Raw genomic sequence first — 21,150 nt, 5'->3', positions numbered from 1 at the left:
GGCCGCACGATGAGACCCCGTTCGAGGGCGTCCCCCAGGCCGACGGTAAGGCCCGCCGCCGAGTCGACGACGGTGCCGGCCCGGGCATCGACCAGCCCGCCGCGGATCGCGTCGCCCAAGCTGACGACGGTGCCGGGCTTCGAGTCGCGCACGATCAGATCTGTGGTCGAAATTTCGCCCGCATCGATCGCTTCCTGCAGTGTCAATGGACTGGTCGTCGTGGTGGAATCTTCCCCGGGTAGGGTGAGTCGCCCCGTCGCAGGATCGTAAAACCCGCGAAGCAACGCATCGGCCAGCGAGATCGGTTTCCGGTCGCTTAGCACGTACCCTTTCTGGTATGCCCGGTCCAGCGTAAGTTCCGGGCGCGTCAGGACCCCGCGCACGTCATCGACCAGCCCGCTGGCGATCGCATCCCGACACCGGACTACCCGCTCGTGGCCCTCGTCCCGTATCAGCACGCTCTCGATCTCGACCAGCTGCGCTCCGATTGCTTCCTGCAGGTTACGCTCATCGCCTCGGGCTGGATCGAGAATTTTCCCCGTCGCAGGATTGTAGAACTCGCGCGCGAGGACATCGAAAAGGCTGTGGGTGACGTGGCGTGTGTCCACGAGGTGCTTTTCGACCGCCACATCGAGCGGCACCAGCTCCTCGGTGGTGGTGTCCCGCAGTCGGCCCGACTCGGCATCGAGCAGCTTCCGGTCGAGGGCATCCTGCAGCGGTACCAGTGTGTTGCCGCGCGTGTCCTTCACGTTCGAGATCGTCGGATCGACGATGCCCTTCGCGACCGACTGCTGCACGTCCACCAGCTCCTCGGTGATCGTGTCCAGGATCAGTCCTGATTCCGCTTGGTACAGACCCTTCCGTACGGCCGCCTCCAGCGAGATCGGGCGCCGTCGGCCTGCCAACAGGTAGCCCCTCAGGTACGCTTCGTTCAGGTCGAGCTCCTCCTGCGTGTCGCGATTGCAGAGCACGCCGAGCCGCAGATCGATTACGCCCTGTTCGATCGCCACCGCCAACGGTAGAATCCTCCCATCGGATGGATCTCGCACGGAGAGTGTGCCACCGTCGATTAGGCCCGCCCGCAGCGCTTCAGCAATCGGAATGCTCTCGCCACCACCGCCCGGCACAAACTCTCCCGTCTTCGGATTGATCTGACCCGAAGAATCGAGCGCCTCCGGTTCTGTCGCTTCCCGCTGTACGATCCAGCCGCGCCGGCAGCAGTCCACAAACGGGATCTTCCGGCCCGTCCGGTTGTGCAGCATGTGACCCGTGTGTTTGTCGATCAGGTGCTTCTGGAGCGCGACATCCACCGGCTCGTACCGGCCGCGGCCCAGGTCCTTCACGTACACCGTCGCCCCCGGGTCGGCGAGACCGTCGATGAAGTCACGGAACGAAACGCGCTCACCGGACCCGGGATCCAGGAAGCAACCCCGTTCCGGATCGTACAGCCCCAGGTCCACGAGACGCTGCTCTGTGAGCGTCTGGTCGAGCACCAGGGGCGCAGCCCCAGTCACCACCGTGTCGTCTTCGCCTTCGACGAACGAAATGAGGGTCGGCGACAGGACATCGATCACGTCCGAAGGCCGTACGTTTCGATTGCGGAGGCCTTCCTCGACGCTGTACGGCATCTCGCGGTCATCCACGAGGATGCGGCAGGGGCCGGGCTCGATCGCACCCTGCGCGATGGCCTCCCCCAGCGTCATCCGCCGGTGAGGTGGTGGTGTGTTATCCGCTTGGAACGTAACATGCCGCTCGGAGGTGTCCGCCTCGTCGGGTTTCTTGCTCCGTTCGGCCTGAAGTGCATCGACTACCACCTTCCCGGCGAGGAGCGGTGCCCCTACGACGGCCATAAGGCCAAGCTTGGCTGCTTCTAGCAGCTTCTGTCCACCACCAGATCCGGTCGCAGTGTTCGTTGTTGGCACATCCGATGGGAGAGCAGCTCGCGATTGATGAACACTTCCCTCTTCCTGCCGACTAGGTTCCTTGGCCGACTCAGAGCCCACACTCGTGACTCCTTCGGGTTTGGCACCTGAAACCGGCGGTTTTGACGCTACCGGATCGGTAGACAAAGAAGTGACCGCAGTGGGAGACGGTGTGAGTTCCGTGGGAACATCTTCCTCCTCCTCCGGAATGCTTTCCTCGATGATGGTATCGCTAACCGAACCGAGTCGCTGGATGGTTGGAATTTCGTCCTCCGTATGGCTTTGTTGGCTTTCCTGTGACTTCGTGCGGACATCTTCCGGGATGTTGGATACCTGCGACTCGACTCGGTCTTCGGCAGCCTTAGGAGGTGACGTAGTAGTTCGCTCCTCCGGATGTAAAGCATTCGATCTTTCTGTCTCAATAAAGTGAGTCAATGAGTCCGGACGGTCTGGCTTTTCAACCGCGGCTTCTCTCGTAGCTTGATCTACAATGGACACAACGGCTGATGGGGATGAAGCATTCGCCACCAGGGCGGGTTTGTTTTCGTTAGAAACAGGAACCAACTCCTCGGCGTCTGTGGCGCGTTTCCGTTGAGCTGCCACTGGTGGAGCTGGTACCGATCGTTCCTGCACGACTCCTGCCACTACTTGCTGCCGCACTGCGGGAAAAGCGGTGGCCACATCCGAACCCGTGCTAACCTCCTGATCCTGATCGTCATCGCCCAAATTTACAAACGGAACCGTCGGGACTTCGGCGCTGCCAATAACCTCAAACTCGCCCGCGGCAGATCGCACCGCCACGGCGGATGGATCATCTCGCTTCTCGAACACCTTCTTGACCGCCCCGGTAATGGCCATGGCGCCCAGCACTGGCGCCCCAACCACCGCCATCAGCCCAAGCTTGGCGGCGTCCTTAATATTCGCCCCTAGGGCAGTCCCGCTACTGCTGCCCGCAACAATAGGTGCCGCCGCGTTCGGGTCTTCACTAACCTGAAAGGCCGTTTTCTTGGGTGTGTTCGCCGCCGCCGCCACCGACATGTCCGGCGATCGGTTCAGCGTTTCGTCGCTGGACGAGTGTGACCCACGGATGAAACCCCGATCGACAGCGACCGGTATCGACAGCACCTCGCCACTAGCCGGGTCCGTGAACGTACCCTTCGTCACATCGAGCAGCCCCCGCTGCAGGGCATCATTGAACCCGATGCCGACCACGCGCTCGGTGAGCGTTTGTTCGGTCTGTGCCGGCTCCGAGATGATACCCTCCTTGCGGGCCTCATCCACCGACATGATAGTGCCCGTCTGCAGGTTCTGTACCTCGTTGGCCGATAGCAGCGCATAGCCGGACTGAATTTCGACCGTTTTTGTCCGGATCGTGTGGTACCCGGTGACGGTTTCCTTCACCGACGTCACGGCCCGGTTTGCTTGCAGCGCCCGGATAAGCTGCGGCAGTGGCTTCACGATCAACTGACCCGTTTCGATGGCTTCGCGTAGTGGGATCGCCGCCGACGGCGCCTTAAACGACCCGGCCGCCGTGTCGATCAGTCCACGATCGATCGCTTCCAGCAGACCGACACCACCGTCCGGATGTGGAGTGTACGGTGTGGCCATGATGAAATCGTTGGCGAGCGCATCCTCTAGCGCAGTTGGCACCCGCGATATCGGGTGAAGCACTCGCTTCTGGGGCGCGTCCAGCAAGCCGCGTTCGACCAGCACCGGCAGAGTCATACCGATCGGCGGTATCTTCGATGAGTAGTTCGCCGCCGGCAAACACAACCCCCGGTCAATGGCATCCGCTAGGCTCACGCCGTCCACGGTGCACCGGTCTTCATTGACCAACCCGGCACCGATCGCTTGCTCCAGCGACATCGCTGGTTGCCCGCCGACGCTCACCTGCGCCAGCGGGTCGACGATTTCACACAGCAACGCTTCCCGTAGCGTCAGCAGGTCGCCCGACTCCGGATGGTATATCTTCGAGTCGGCCGTGCTCAACAGACCCTGCGTCTCGAGGGCCGGCAAACTGAGTGCACGAGCGATCGGAATGAAAATCTTGTTCGTGCCCTCCAAATCCAGTATTCCCCGGGCGGCGGCCTCGGCGAGGTTCAGCTCGTGGCCTCGCTGTGGATCGACGATTCGACCGCTGGTCCCATCCAACCGCCCGCTCTGTAATGCCTGCCCCAACGTTGGACAGGAGGCATCGAAGAGGGTCGGATCTTCAAGTGCCGTAGCCGTCGCCGGGTCGATAATTCCCTGCTCGGCCGCATCCAGTGGTCGCAGGACACACTTGCGTATCTTCTGCAAGCTAACCGGTCCCGCCCGCTGGCGCGCTTGTAGGTCCTCCTTTAGCACCGCAACCGTGACACTCTCCGACGAGCGACGACTGTCGGCGGACAGTTGCTTCCGTAGCAGGAGCGCCGCCCGCTCCGGGCTCGGCAGGGCACTGTGCGTGATGAGACCCCGTTCGTACGCCAACTCGATCGGAATCTGTTCGCCGGTCGTCGGGTCGGTAAAAAGTTTCAGTGCCTCGAAGGCACCGGCGGCTGCCACTAGTGGGGCCCCGGCCACCAGCAGTACCCCGCGCTGGATGGCCTCAATCATACTGATCCGGGGCGCGGTCGGATCCGACGTTCGAACCTCACCCGTTTGCCCATCGATAAGGCCCCGTTCGAGTGCTTCGGCGACCGATATTTGTTCCCCATTCGTGTGATCCACCAACCGTACCAGACTGGGGTCCACCTTTCCACTGACCACCGCACCCACCACACTGTCCGAACGTCCGGTTTCGGCAAATATTACCAGTGCCGTGCTGGGGTCGTAAATAACGCCCGGCGCTAGCTGCAACGGTTCCGGGCTCATCACCTCCGGTGTCCGCGGGTGTGTGGCCACTCCCTTCACCTCGACCACCGAGGAACCCCCCACCGAAACTTCCACCCGATCCGGCTGCCCCGGACGCTTCGTGACCTGTACCGTGCGGTTACCACTGTCCGCCGACGGCACCGGTGCGTCGTCCGGGCACGGCTCAAAGATGATGTACTCCCGGGCGATCGCTTCCCGCATCGTTAGTTGGTCGGCGTCCTTGCGGACCATGTACCGCCCCGCCGGGTCCAGTATCTTCTTCTCGAGCGCCCGATCCATCGTGACGCGCCGCTCTGTGTGCTTCGGATCGCACACAAAGGCCGACTGCCGGTGGATGAGCTGCAGCTTGATGCACTCCTCGAAGCTGACCAATCGATCCGTGCCGGGTATGAGCAGCAGACCAGTGTCGGGATTGAGCAGCCCCCGCTCGATCGCTTCCCTGAGGGGCCACCCGTTCGGTGGCAACCCGAACGATTGCAGTTCACCCCTCCGCTCGGTGGTGGTAACGATGTCCAGCCGCTTGCCATCCCTCACAACACGCGTTTCGAACTCGTGCACCTCCGCCAGCTCCGCTTCCGTGTCCGGCAGGAGCAGCCCGTGGTTGAGGGCTTGCTGGACGGAGTAAAGGTTCCCCGTGGCCGGATCGCGGTACGTGCGCGTCCGTTCGTCGATCAATCCGCGCCGCACGGCTTCGGTGAAGGAGAGCAGCACCTGTGGCTGACTTTCCGTCGCGTCTCCCGTGTGCGTGATCGTAACGTAGCGTTTGATGCTCTTCGTCACCGTTTCGGTGGTGAGCGTTATGTTGAGCAGACTGAGCAGCAACAGGGCGCCTTCGGGCGTAATGATGGACCGATCGATCGCCGGTTCCAGTGCCACAGGCCGGCCCCCGCTGTCGAGCAGAAATCCCGTCCGCGGATCGATCAGCTTATGATAGACCAGCTCCAGCAGTGTTAGCTCTCGGCCGCCACCTAACCGTACCCCGATGGGCCGATGGAACATTTCGTAAATTTCCCCCCTCACCAAACCCTGCTCAACGGCGTCGTCCAAGCGTACCAGGGCACCCTTGCCGCTGTCGAGCAGAAAGTGGCCTCGAGTTTCCTCGGCTTGCTCGGCTTCCGACGGGTGTCTTCGGAGCACGGTCTTTCCGAGTGCCACGTTGAAGGAGACAAACTCCCCACTGTGCGGATCCCGGAAGCCGGCGATGTTGAAGATCGACATGATCGAAACGGACGAAATGAGCCCACGATCGACCGCTTCCGGGATGGTCATCCGTTCGCCGGTTTCGGCGTGCCGGTAGCGATTCTCGAACGGCAGCACAATGCCCTCGTCCATCGCTTCGGCCAACGTGAGGAGCTCGGTGCCGGCCGTCCGGAAGACGCACCGTACGCTCTCCCCATCCAGCACGCCCAGACTGATGGCGCCCGGAATGTTGACACGATCGCGGCGCGCTGGTGACGCGATCCGTTCGCTCGCATCGTACAACTGCAGGTCGCACACGTCCTTGAGCGTGTACGGTTTGCAGATCAACTGCCGGTTACGCGCCTCGGCAAACGTTAGCTTCTCCTTCGTCTGCGGGTTCCAGTAGCGACCCGTCTTCGCGTTAATCACACCCCCCGCGAGTGCCTGTGCCACCGTGATCTTCGTGTCGTGCTTCGTGTCGACTACCTCCCGCACGTGCGGGTCGATTAGCGTGCGCTCGATGGCCGAATCCAAGCGGAACGTATCGCCAGAGTTACGGTCCGTCACCCAGCCACCGTTATCGACCAGCCCCTGGGCCAGCGCGTCCGCCAGGCAGAGTGTGTGCGGTGCGATCCTTATCGTCGTTGTCGCCACCGCAGTGCCGTCCACAATACGTTTTGCTTCCTTACTGACGTCGCCACCGCCACTGACGGTCGTTACCTTTATGCGCTTCTCGCCGCCGCTGCCCCTGCCCTCGTAGGAACCATTCTCGGCCTCGAGGATCTCCCGCTGGATGACCTCCAGCAGGCTGAGGGGGCGCCCATCCCGATCGACACCCGCTCCCGGCCGCAACAGATTGCCGACCAGGGCCGGATCGATCAGCTGTCGGGCGGCTGCCTCCTCCAGGCTCAGCCGTTCCCCGGCCACATTCAACTGGCCGGTTCGCACGTCCAGCACCCGTAACCGGATCGCTTCACCGACCGTCAGCGTGCGCCCGGTGGATGGGTCCACAATGCCGGGCGTGTTCAATATCTGATCACCGGCCGTCTCTTCATCCTCCTCCGGGCCACTGTTTGTGCCAACGCCTTCACTGGTGCGCTGGATGCGCTTCAGGCTACGGATCTCGGTAAACTGCACCGAGGAGGCTTCGTTCGGTGGATGACCACCTTCGCTTTGTTTCGGTTTTGCGAGTGGCGCCTTGCTTGGTACGCCACCGTTGCTATCGACCGCATCGTAGATCAGCTTACTGTTCGTGATCTTCGTGATCCTACAAGTAAATGGAACAGGTATTAGAATTCGGCGTGAAGTGAGGCAAACGCGAGTGCGAACACGTACTGTGATGTGCTGTAGGTGGTGGTGTAGATGTCCTCTTCGACCTCTCCTCCGACTGGCGACTGGCCACTACCACTCTCGGCGGTGCCATTTTTCGCCGGCCGACCGACACTGAACTCGACCCGGTACGTACGGAGCGGCTTATGCAGGCTTTCTGCGTAGCGCTGTGGAGAGAGAACAGAACGATCAATAACACATTGATGCACGGAAAATGCGACCTTGACGGTTGCACCTGGACACATTATCGATTCTATAGGAAGGTTAAATAATAAATTACCCGAAATTCGTACGAAAAGTCGTACTCGTACACGCCCTCATCGATCTCTTTCAAACGCTTGGTGGCAGCGTCGGAGGAGGACGCAATGCTTTTATCAAACGAACAGTCATGTTGGCGGCCACCGCCACCGATATCTTTCCGCTTCTTGCTGGGTCTAGCTTTTTTCGCTTGCTTTTGATCCTTGCTGCTCATTTTGACTCATTTAACACGCCACACACACTCAGCGCCTATTCACCTGTTTGCCTTGCGTTTCGATTTTCAAATTATTCAATTATGGTAATCCCTTTCGTGGGCTGCAACCTGTCGTTTTGCAAGATTGGAAACTTCAAAAACCGGTTCGCTGCAAACTGGCACACGTCATACTGCCGGCGGCGGTAGGATACTATCTTTAAGTTCCCGTCACTCGCTCACATATCGTCTCACCAAATCGCAAATGGCCATTGAGCACGCTATCCTGACACGTACGAGTACGTACGGGGCGCATAAGGACACGTGGCATTATGGCATGTCAACAGCGTTTTAAAGTGCAATGCACAGTTTAATTAATTAATTATGAGTGGGGTTCGTCGCGGTTGGAAGCGTTCGCCCGAAGTGAACAGTGTTTTCGCGAAGGCGGGGCGAAAAAGTCGAGTGAAGGAGTGAAGGAAAAATAAACACGAACTAGATAAACAATATTTTTAGAACACCAGAGTTCGCAACGTCCGAAACCATATGTTCCCGGCGAAGGTCCACCCTACCATCTGTTACAATGGAGCTAAGTTTTGCACGCAAAACAAATCAACCCGTTGGTAGCCACCGAATATACAACCGAAACGCTCACGCGCCCAGGCGTTGTCGCATTGTCACGCGAAACGCGAAACGAAAGTGAAAATAGCGCAACGCACCCCACCAGCCATGCGGTGGTGGTGTGGATGGATATTCGCAAATTTTCGCAAAACATTACATAAGCGTGTGACGACAAAAACTAAATAAACTCCGAACGGACGGCCGTCATCGGGCATTGCGAAACGGTGCCGCCGCCGGTGGTGATGATGATGCTGCAGACACACCACACGATCCGCGGCATTTGCGTCAACGACCAGGCGCCTCCATCTGGTGCGGATGAGAAGCACCTTTTACGTTTTTCTATGTTTGCTGATCTTGTGAGTCACTACATCACTATCGCTTGTGAGCGAATACTTTCTGAACGACACAAAACAGAACCACAGAGTCGGAATGCGGAACTCTTGAAAGAGTGCAATTTATCTTCGCGAATGCGGAAATCGTCGACCTCTATCGACGAGGGGGTTAATGGTTTGCGAATGAATTATGACTCGCGAGGCCACCGATGGCGGAAAAGCACTCCTCCTAATCGAAGAATATCGGTACTTCCATTGAGAAAGCGAATTCTACTTGGACGAACCCCTTGAATGCAGCTTACTCCCTTTAATGCTGGGCACACAATGACTTGCTGTATCTGGAGTGCTAGCCACGGCGACGGCTCTAGGACACTTCCGAGCCGCGTGTGTCTTTTGACAGTTTGAGTACGGCACGGCAGCAACTGACCGGCAAAACACGCGACGAGCCTTTCGGAGAGCGTACGCTGACAGTTCCGATACAGCACTAATACCAATACAGCACTTCGTTGGGGATTACCCCAGCATCTCAGCAGCAACCAGCAGGTGACATTGACAGAAGCCGGGCGGCCCAGCGCGAATAAAAGGGGAAGTTAAGGGTTCCCTCGTCGCGCAAGGAATCAAGTGTTCGAAAACATCCAGACAACACGCGAAACAGATGTTTCGTTCGAAAACATTCAAGAAACGGGAGCGAGAAAATGAGTGTCAAGTAGGCTGTGTGAGAAGTGAGTGAGTTTCCGTTTGAAATTTCCCCTTAACGGGCACTCACCAGCAGCCGCCGATGCTGCATCGCATTGCGTTAGTTTCAACCGAAGGGCTTCTTCTGTCGTGTTTGTATGTTTACTGTGTTTGGAAAGGATTTGGATTTCAAAGTTTCATTTCCACACAACGGTAAATGAATCAAATTTCTTCACTTTGCAATTATGCAACTTTACAAGAACCGGAAGAGCTAGTGGATCTTGTAGTGAAGAATGTGCCAGATGTTTCTTAAGCGAATCTTGTTAAGTTTGATTAAGTACGGCCTGGTCCGTTCTTCTAAGACTAAAATTTTTTTTCTTAAGTCATAAATGGACTCCATTACACACCCAGCGAGACATTTGTGTTCAATCAATTTAGATCATGAACCAAACGGGATCACTGCGATTTTTTTGGGACGCTGTTTGAGTTGAAAACAAATATTTAGAATGTAAAGCTTTAACATAGCACAAGTGAATTAAATAATTAACGATGACATAGATAAAAACAATATACACTGTCATCGATAATATTTTCAAATTTAATTTGTACAAAATATTGGCACAACAATTTCGAAAAAAACAACAATATTCGATCAAAACTGGGTGAGCAGGTATTCGTGGTAGTATTCACGGTGCATCGATGAATTAGAAAATAATAATTCAAATTCTTCAAAGTTTTATACATTATTTTTGCTAGCGTGTGCCCGTAAAATGTTTTCCATAAAAAAGGGTTTTAAATCCTCGCATAATCCTCGACCGGGCCGGAAGGGTTTAGCATTATCGATCTTGGCCGCCCGCCGTCCTCGCCCGTCCGGCTCAAGGTTGGACGAACTTCACCCAGCCCCATCGGGCGGACATAGGATATTATCTTCATCAGCGTCAGCTTAGTGCCACAGAGAGCAGAGCTAGTAGTGGAGAACCCCACCACCTGAAGGCGGGGTTTTGAACTATTTTTAAAGCACTACCCGCACACACTCGAGACTACCAGCGTACTTTCGATTGCCGGTGAGTAGACAAACTTTTCGCGTCACGCCAATTGGCAGGGCGATCGATCGACCCAATAGTGCAGGGTGCAAAAGTCGCCTCCGATGCTGACCGATGGGCGCCAGCCACACACATAGTGTCGTCACACGATCGATTCTCTTTTATATGACCCTTTTTGTTGCTGCCAACCATCGATCGATGGTTGCTGCATCGGACGTGCCAACGACGAGAGACTATCCACTTTTCGTCACTTCGACCCCGTGTCGGGAACCATATGAAAGGGAACGTTGGTTTTTTTTAACGGGCGAGAGACTCGTCTCCGTCTGACCTCTCCGAAGGGCGGCGGATCGGAGGAGATTGAACACATAAACACGTTGAGAATGCGTCATAGACACCGCCGTGCGCCGTGCGGTTCTTGGCCATATAACTTCGGGGGGGCAATTGTAACCAACACAGAATTCACCGACCATAACGCGAAAGAAGAGGTGTGATTGCCGCCGGTTGGTCACTTCGAAATATGATACCTTCCGGTGGCCGCCACTCGTAAGCAGCAAAGCATGTGGCAAAACTAGAGGAGAGTACCGACCACCGAAGTGCTCCACAAAAAATGGGAAAACACACTCGAAGGTGCTTCATTTGCTCGGTGTGTATGCGAGCGTGATGATGGTGATAATTGAAATAGCACCGCGCCATTAACCGGACACGAAATGATATAACGAACGTAGAGAACATGGTGCGGCGCCGCGTGGCCGGCTACTGCAAAATTTTTAAATGTGGCCTAAAGAACTGGCAGTGCCGTAAAACACCGACCATGGCCCCTTCTGCTAATCCAATTTGTTTTTATGCTCCGACAGGAAGAAGCGAGTAGCATAGCGACGTGGCAATAATGGCCCCCAAGTCTTTCGGAGGTTCAGAATTTCGAGAGTCTCTCTGTCAACATGTTTCGGGCGTAGGAATCTTGATCCGATCCGATCCGATCTACTGAGGGTAACCTCAAATCGCTGGCCGGCAGAAGCAACACTGTGAAGGACTTGGTAGAGGAACAATCGAGCATTGTGTGTCAGGTGATTGTTTCACACAAAAAGTTAATGTCTGGTACGCTGCATGCATTGCCGATTGCTTCCAATCTCTCGGCGGCAAGACAAATGTCTCGGGGCACAATAAATATTTAAATTTGCATTGGTATGACTGGTTAGCCTTTCTCACTATCATGGTCATGGTTCTTCATCGAAAATGGCTCAAGATTTTACGGCAGTGAAGAAGACACCACTCGTGTTGAGCAAACGTAAGATGTCTTTGAGGTGCTGCCGGAGACCTCAGAGACTTATCAGCACAGCACCCATAATAAACTTCTCAACTGAAGCGTGATTGTTGGGAAGAGTGAGCTCATTCCTCGGTGACACAACCGCCTCTAAATGGTCACCGGTAATTGGCACAAACTGTTGGCCACCAGCACGATGTGTTTATATTCCGAGTGCGCACTGATTGTGGAGCGTCGTCGTGTTGCAACGAATGTGCTGACGAATATAACGAAAAAATCACCAGAAGATAGAGCAAACGAACCAAACCCATACGCCTGCCTATAGCAAGAGCTCTCCGGGCGTTATTGGAATTGGGTTGATAAGAGAGATATCACAAGCTAAAACCTACGCGCTGTCGTAAAACGAAAGGAGCGGTAATAATTTGAACGCAAGTCGATATCTGCGATATCTAAGGATAAGGATTCGCTTTTTAAATATACGCTCTGGAATGCGGAACTAATCCTAATTTTGTTAATCGCGACCGAGCCTAAGCTTCCATCGCTGGTTTGCAACAACAAGGTGAGGCGCTATCGTAAACTAAACGACCGAATGCCAAGCGCCTTGGGGAGGCTTTACCGATCATTAAACCGATCATTAAATATGCAGCTAGTTTAAAAAAATACGTTAGTTTGTACTTTCATTCTGAAGCGCAACCTTTCGTCACCAAATAGCAAATCATTTTCAAACACCACATCCAAGGTGGTTGACGTTTGATAAATGTTATCCTTGAGATAAATTGGACCACATCGTCCACCATCGCGCGACGAATGATCTTCTCTTCCGAGCGTCACCCGCGGTTCTTCTTCTTGGGGTCCGCTTTAGGTGGCCTACGCCTGCGATCTTGCTTGATGTTTCTCGGTGGGTGAGTTTGGGTTGGTGTTTGATTAATTTATAACCTTGTTTCGCCGGTAGCCGGTAAAAGGTCACCGAAAACGACGGGAAACCAACAACCAACCCAAGATCAAGAAAAGAATGCGATGACGAAGGCGATCCGCTAGAAGTGGGATACCAAAAATACTGATAGACCATAGTTTGTTAACCGCCAAAACCAGTTTTTTAGTATCCAAAATAAAAATTCGGAAATTATCTTTTACTCCGTTGCATCCGATCCGATGATTAAAATATTCATCCGCAATTTGCTAGCCATCAAGGTGGCGGCAAATGCAGATATGAATTCTCTTCTTTCCAATGAATTATTGCACTCCCCGAAAGGCCCCGACATTTAATCGTTTTACGACCGATCCGTGGACCAAACAGATTATGAAACGTGAAGCGACTAGTGTCGAGATGAACGAACGGGTCCCCAAAACGTGGGAAGTGGCCCCGTTTGCGTACGAAGGATAAAAATATAAATGAAACCGTTCTTTTCGCGCGACCCAGAGGCCGACATTAATAAATCGGATGCGCAAACACACATCACACACGTGCTTCGGGTGGAACGTCATCATACACACCATAGAGGCCGACGGGAATTGTTTTCACACATGCCAAAGGCAGGGGGCCAGACCGGAATGTGGTTGGTTTAGTCTCTGCGTTCTCACCGATAGACTAATGAAAATATTCAAATCACACAACTTGGATTTCAGTGTCAAGAGCGCGGGCCTTTCCTTTTCTTGGGGTCAAAGTCAGTGTCCTATTTATGGTAATGATAATGACCGTGCAATGGCTCGCTGACGGACCTTCACAGATATAGCGCACAAGTTTATGGTGAATATGAGGTGCTAAAAATATCCCATTTTCCATCACAGACACACCTACCGCGACTATGTAAACAAGTCATCACTGTGTGTGATGTCCAGTGTGAGGGGTTTGTTCGTTCACCATCAAACTATCGAGAGACCGTCCCGAGGTACCGAACGCAGAATGCAATATATTAACTCGATTGCGACAATCAGCTGTGGCTGTGTGGCTATAGCACGCGCAAGCCCCTTGCCAAGTACCAAGTTCATGTTTGTGTTGACCAATTGTTGAACCAATTTCTTCGTTCCGGTGATAACGTGCGCCTCCGATCGCTAGAGAGCTAACCTTCACATTTTTCTGATTACCAGCCCAAATGGCCCGCCAGCAGCGGCGATAACACGATCGGCAATCAACGGTTCGATTCCGTCATCCTTGACGACGAAGATACGGCCATCTAGCTAGACGGCACGGCACAATAATCGGAATTGAATCGAACAACGCGAACAGAGCATAGATTGCATTGTGAACGATACGATGCCTGATGGTATATTGTTTGGAAATCCACTTCCATTCTCAGTGAGAGAGTTGACCCCACTCTCATTTCGCTTTCGCGAGATAAGCCATTCGACCATTCAAAGTAGCTGTCAAATATTCAAGCAGCTCGCAAGCGCAATAATGGGTCATGAATCACCACGCCAAAGTCTGAGTCCCGCCTTATCGCCCTCAAAATAGAACATTGCAGCACCATTCATCACAAAAAACAGTGGCCCCCTATAACATTGTTTACATCGCCCATCACGAATGTAGTGGCAACACAAGGGGCCCTTCTGCAACAACTATCGACACTGGGCGTTGGAAAATACAATCTAACCTTCCCGGGTTTGTTTGAAAATTAAAAAACGGCATCATAAAGTTGGGTCATGTGTTGGGGCGCGCTTGTAGGTGTGTAGCACTCCACGGTGTGCCGGGTATCGATTAGAATTCAGGGACGTTGCAGTTGCCCCACACAGCTGTGCTGCAACGCTGTGTTTCATGATTCCTTCACACCACTCGATATTCGTTCACGATACGGAAAATTGGATGATGATTGGGAACAAAGTGGATAACTTTAAGTAGAACTCGAACTCGAACTGAGGGCGCGTGATTTTTTCGAGGCTCCTGCACATCCAGAGTGATGCCAGATTTTCCGTTTTCCATTTCCAGCGCTGCCGACGAACCGGTCGATCCAACAACGACAATGGCGCGATAAACAAACCGAACACGAGCTCCCGACACCGACACTTCAACTCGAAACTGTACAACGCACGGTGCACAACTTTCCACAAACACACCAACATTGGGCCCGTGGCATCGTCGCGATTATAACGCCAACATTAGCCCAAAAATTCACCGACGACCGGCGCGACGCCGCGAAGGTCGCGATCTTCTTCCCGCCACGACGTGCGGGATCTTATTCTTTCTCGGGGTTTCGCCGGCCATAAAAAAACACCGTCGTGACCTTCAGTGCTCACAGAACACAGCATTGCACGCGATTCTCTTGCTTTTTTGTGGGTTGGTTGGTGACAAAAATTTAAATAATTTCACCACACGCGCGCGGACACAACCATGCGATCGATGTGGGGCTCCCCACACTTTGGGGGACAGCCGCTACATCTATTTCACTTCTTTCTGTAAAATGGCCAATTGGTGCCCATTGTCACCTTTGACTCTGGCTGCCAACACACTCGGAACGGACAACAACCAAAACACTAGAAACTGTTTAGTGATACGCGCGCGATAGGTTTCCTTTCTCGTGCCGTGAAATCCGAACTCCTTTCTCGCGAGTGAAATCCGCGCGTTGCGCTCGCGGTACGTGTAATCGGTTTCACTATCCCGTCAAAACTGCGGCGGCGGCTTCATTCGAGCTCCATACTCAGCTCAGTGATGCCGTGAGTGCCGTGGAGCGCACGAGAAAAAGAGAGAGAGTGCCTGATGTATAGGGTAGTCCTCGGAAGATTTTTTTTCTTTTGGTTATAACGCACAAGAGGCTTAATATTTTTGAACGCTTGAATGTTTATTCGAAAGGTTCATTCGTGACATTTGTGTATAAAAAAACATTTTGATTGCAAAAGTTAGGAAATATGAAAAACTTATTTCCAAAGTGATAGGTCTTCAATTCAAATGGTACCATATTTGAAAAGCACATTTCATTTAAGCTCATTTTCACCGCGGTGGCAATGTTGATAAGCAGATTTGTCGTTTTTGGGGTTCGGAAAACTCACACGCGCTCAAGACTATTGAAGGTCTCAAGACCTACACTCACATTGGATCAAGATAGGTCGAGATAGGACCAGATACAATCAAAAGTGTACTCAAAAGCAGGTGCAGCGAATGTGCTTCTCCTAAGCCAGCCGTGGGCGATAATTCGTCCAAAATTGTTTTACATAAAAAATGTAATGAATGAACCTTTTGAATAAACGTTCAACTGACGAAAAATATTAAGTCGTTTTTATTTTACAGCCTAATAAAAAAAAAAAATATCTTTCGTGGCCCACCCTGTACTAAAACCAGTGAGAGAGCGAGGCCAGTGAGATCGCCATGACATCACTTCGTGCCCGTACACAGGTCGGGGCAAAAAAAGACATCATCTCGGAAACACTTGCGATAGGTTTTCGTGAAGCGTCAACATTGACCAGGTGTCCTCTGTAGGTTGAGGCTTAAGTAGCATCATCGACAATGAGAAAAGCGATAGAAAATAAAGATGAATGAATTGAGCCCCGAGAATGCGCTCGGTAAACAAATACGACCGGAGAGGCGCGATCTGCCGATTCGATGGTCACTACCAACCGGACAGCCATGTGACGACACGCACTTATGGAGGGGTATGATGTCAGACACTATAAATAAGCGAGCGATGCACGCTTCGGTGGATTTTGAAGGCGCGCGCGACCGAGCTTTTCGCACAGTGTGGTGGTTATGGCAATTATAAGCTTCGCGTTTTGACTGCAAAGGTTAATAGGCGAAGAGAAGGCGCACATCAAGAGATGCGTTTGCCAGAACTCTGGACCGATCGGCAAACCGAGGACGTTCTCGTCTTGCGCAGCGCAGAATTTTTCGTGGCACTTTTTGTGCCCTAACAAAGAATTTCTCAAATGTGTGGGAATCGAGACAAGATAGGGAATATCTCCGACTGTGGCATTAAGTTTATATGACGCAACACGAAAAACCTTCAAACTCGGCATGGCGGCGGCATTGGGAGATCGAGAAGCCGCCACCGCGAGTTGAAACGAATTGCAATTTAAGCCTACCCACCAACTACTCGTGCTGTGGCGCCGTGTAGCTCCTACGCTTCAAAAAGCCTTCGGGGCAAAATATCTGACGTAAGAAAATGAAATGGCACTTAAAAATTTAAAACGAAGTCGTAAAATTATACGGTATGTCCCGTGAGCATTTACAAACGACATTGTGACATTGTGACAACATCAGCAATATGCGCATGTCAAGGATCGATCGAGGTAATGATAACGAACAGAATAACGAATAGTGTAACTAAGCAAAAAAACTTAGAGAGAAACGAAAATTAAACAAATGAACCTTCAAAAATTGGTTGCGATTGAAATAGAAAGAAACGATCACCAGGAAAGGACTTGTTCAATCAATTGGGGGAAAGAACGAGTTTGGCAGTTATAATTGCCTAGGCAAACGCACATAATACGATATTGACGACGAAACGCCACCGTGAACAGAAAAGCAAACAGAGACATCTTCATTATGCTCAAATTCATTCAAAACGTCTACACAGTCCCATAGCGTCAGTCGTCTATAATAGAAACGGTGACGACACGTGCGCCCACGGTCCACCAAGATCGCTTTTTTGTGACAAAAACGGATGTCCACATCTGCGACAAAAGCTGGTGATGTCAACGGCGTTAGTCCACGAACTCGATGTCCACCGGAAAGGGCGGTAAGGTGAGCTCACAAAATCGACCGACCAAACGGAGCCGGTTTTAAGCGGAGTTGGACAAGGTGACGCTTTTTTAGTGATTCGATTCCTGGTTGGCGCGGACCATCAAGTCGCAAGAACTGGTTCTGATTTTTGCATAATATTGCACGCGTACGCAGGAGCTGAATTTGAATCTGTTGCCGTTTGGTGACCTTAAGACTAGGATGCAGTCACCGGCAGTCACGTACCCAGGAATTGGTTGGAACTTTATTTTATTTATTTAATTTTTTGGATCATTTTTATATTCGCAGTGAGAGTGTCAAAAGAGGACGCTTCCTCGTAGGAATTTCGGGTAAAATGAATAAACTAAACACACAGTGCTACAAATCAGCTCTACGACCCTCGAAGATGGTGCACTATTTTCCGATTATTTTTCTGTTGTTAACTGAATCAATTGACATTTTGTCAACTCGAGTTCAAAAGTTCACTGATTACTCCGATATTGAATTTCCTCCATCCCATTATGAACATCCATCTCCAAAAGGACTTGGATCCTATTGTAAGGACCAATCTTAAAGCAAATTTGCAGCTCTGTGCATTGTTTAATAATTCTTCTAATACAAATAGGTTGGGTTGTCGTCTACTTACCAATCCGTCCGCGCCATTCACTTCAATAGCCGTCCTAAGCCGTTGGGTTAGTTGCTCGACGAGGCCCTCGAAACGACCGTTGAGCGTGTCGAGCCGTTTCGAGTATACGTCCGTCGCACCGGGATCAGCGTCCGCCGGACGCAGATCGTGCCGAGGAGGCGAAAAGCTTGGTCGCACCTCGGTCAGCCAGTCGATATAGTGGACACATTTACCATCGTAGATCTACTCGTGTTACATTTTTGGACATTGTTTTGGTTTACCGCGTCGGTTGCGCGCAGTTTGAGACGATCGGCGATCGGTTATCCGGTGATCAGGACCGGAAGCCGTGTTGATGTTGACGGATTCGAATTTGTGGACCAAGATTTCAGACGAGCACGAGGAACGAAGTGGTGACGTCAGAGCGCCGATCGACCGCGTTCATCGATCGTGTGATTGTTTCAGACATTTGGTTTGCATATTGGTATTATCGTGTTTAATATGTGTGTGTAAGTGTACATTGAAATTGGAGTTATTATATGGATTAGTTTCGGCATTTAATAAATATAGATTCGCATCAAGTTATTGCGGGAAGTTGGTTTGAGCATCCGTTGATAAGTAGGAAGCGGATCGAATAATCATCGGTATGACTCCTGGGTGCGAACACTTTCGAAGCGCCCTCTGTTTAACTTCATTTGGAATTTTCCTAGAAGTAGGTCCAATTTTGATCGCTACTTATCAACAGCGAACGGAAGGAATTTTCAAAAGTGAAAGAAAAGGCGGCGGATCGCGAGATGGGAAAACACAGTCAGCCGGAGTTCGGACACTGGAGGCGGATACGTTTGTGTATGGTCAGGCGTTGGCGCGAAAGCCTGTCGCTGTTCCCAGACAAAACCCCATATCTCCAGATCGATAGCATTGCACCCCCAAAACACACGCAGTTTTCTACGGAACAATTCGTTAGTCAATGTATTGCAAGAAGGAATTAAAGACTTTCATTTGCTACTGGTTTTGTGGTGCGTTACATACCGAAAAATGGTGGTGTCAGCAAATTGGGGTTCAGTTTTAATCACAACTACAGTCTGCGCGCGTTTCGGGGTACTATCGAGTGGAGACAGTTGGCACAAATTAATGAATGCAGACAGTCTGGAGAAAGATGGACGTTTCGACCTTTCAATGGGTCGTTGCTCCCTTGATTCGATTCGAAGCATCGATCGGAACTATGTTGCCCATTTTAGGGGGATGAAAAGCTTAACCAAGCTAACCTCTATTCGGAACAACCCGACACCAAGTGGCAAATATGCGGTAAATGCAAAGCGCGCAGCAAAGGTATTAAGTGGATAAAAAGCATCCTTAACTCTAGGAAGGCGGCAATCTCCTTTCACCGAAATGTGTGCTCCTATCGACGCGCGTTGCATCCTTATAAATCGCAAAACACTAACGCAACGGACTCTCAGTCGCACACGTACACACACTCTCACGATCACACACATGTACAAAACGTACACACTTAGGCGCTATAATAACAGCAGAAAGGACCGATCGACCCGCACAGCAAACGAAAAAAGCGATCCCGTTTTGCTAGTTGTCACCCGTAACAGGACGTCTTTACAGCGAAACACAATAACCAGAGAAAAGACACGACGAAATGACGACGACGACGACGATTTGGCCGGATTTAAACAGCGATGGGGGAGAGCTCGTAAAGAAGCACACAACAGTATTTGGGGTGAGAAAATTCTTACACTTTTGATAAGGATCGGGAGGACGATAAAACGAACGCTACAAAAAGAAAATCGGGGATAGGGGAGAAAGGGATACCTTGCGCCAAACTACGTACCTTAGCTTCTCGGATCAAGCGGCCACCGGTGAGATTCACCTGTTCAACCTTCGGAATACGCTCCACCGTTTCGCCAAGCATCGACTGCTCAACGATCGACGTAAACGAGGAACGAAGGAACGGAGAAAGAGACGACGTAGGGATCACATATCCGGATCGGATTGCGCAGATCGGAGTACGTCGAACAGACACAGTGTTGTGAAGGACGTGGTGGACGTGTGTATTGCATGTAATAATTGTTGTTGTTTGTTGTTTGGAGGTGGTGATCGTGGTGGTGGTGGTGTTCGTGGTTGTTGTATATTCGTGAAGATTACGCATTTGGTTTCCCCATTCGTTAGCAGGGAAGGGAAGAAGAATAAATAAATCAATGCATTAGTAGGATGTTATGTACCAAACACTACAAATTAAAGGTAAAACTAAGGTTAACTTTTGTGACAAACTACCGGAAACTATTATCAAAATACGCTAACGATAAATTTTGGTGTCTACATTGTTATCCTTACTCTGGGCATTACTCTTCTTGAAATATTCGGTTATTTTAGTGATTCCTACTCGGGGCGTTGTAACTGTGTCTCTGTGGCAGATAGTGTTGTGTTCTGTGCTTGGCAATTATTTGAGAAGCATCTTCTAAACATCGTTGAAATGGCCTTTAAGTCGTTCAAGTGGAAGTTACGGTGGAAGTGTGCTCTTGTTAAAGAGATATTATTTGATCGTTCCGTTACTAGTTTTATCCAACCCAAGGTGTCCGTTCTCCTTGCTTCAGGGCGTGCATTTGTCATTAGTCTTTGTCGTGTACTAGAGTGTCGAAAAGGCTAATATGGTGATCCTCTACCTTCGCGCTCTAAACCTCCGTATGCCTCTACTTGAGGGGTTGCAGTTAGTCAAGAGTAGTTTCGTGTTCTAAATTGGTAAACCATTATCCTTCTAAATAACCACTACTTGTTGGTAATTCGTTGTAAAAGTGTGTGTAGATAGGTTTGCCTGTTTTCTGCTAACCCTTGACGAACACGGAAATGGATGAACAATGATTTCTCTCTTTCTCTCTCTCACAAACACATTTTGTTGTTTTCTTGTTTCATCATCATTAATATCGCCGAAACACAATACTCTGTTCCAATTTCTCCTAACAAACTTCTCCTGGCCGTCGAATGTGTGTAGCTAAAAAGGTTTGTAAAAATGACGCAGACCTACAGCTAGCGGTACTTACATCGAGCTCCCGCGCGGATGTCGCCGTCGGAAGAGCCTGCAGCTTTTCCGTCTGTTTCTCCACCCAAGTCTCCTCCACGACAATGCTGGTTTGCAAGTTTTTCATCAATCCGATTGCCGTCTCAACGCTTCGCATCCTGCAATAAGACGAGAAGAGATTTCGGTTGAAGAAAAGCCG

At 51.6% G+C, this 21,150-nt stretch overlaps 1 protein-coding gene across 3 annotated transcripts in view; it reads right to left on the bottom strand.

Moving 5' to 3' along the window:
• Positions 1 to 21,150, bottom strand: part of LOC131216533 (dystonin) — a 103,402-nt gene that overhangs the window by 30,124 nt on the left and 52,128 nt on the right. For all 3 annotated transcript variants that reach the window (XM_058211042.1, XM_058211044.1, XM_058211043.1), the window contains one exon: positions 20,974 to 21,109. In XM_058211042.1, coding sequence (XP_058067025.1) covers positions 20,974 to 21,109 — 136 coding nt within the window. The remainder of the gene's footprint in view (positions 1 to 20,973; positions 21,110 to 21,150) is intronic.

The sequence above is a fragment of the Anopheles bellator genome, chromosome 1 (genome assembly GCF_943735745.2).
Source record: "Anopheles bellator chromosome 1, idAnoBellAS_SP24_06.2, whole genome shotgun sequence".
NCBI lineage: Eukaryota > Metazoa > Arthropoda > Insecta > Diptera > Culicidae > Anopheles > Anopheles bellator.
The sequence above is the reverse complement of the archived record's forward strand: the minus strand, read 5'-3'. Positions and strand labels throughout refer to the sequence as shown.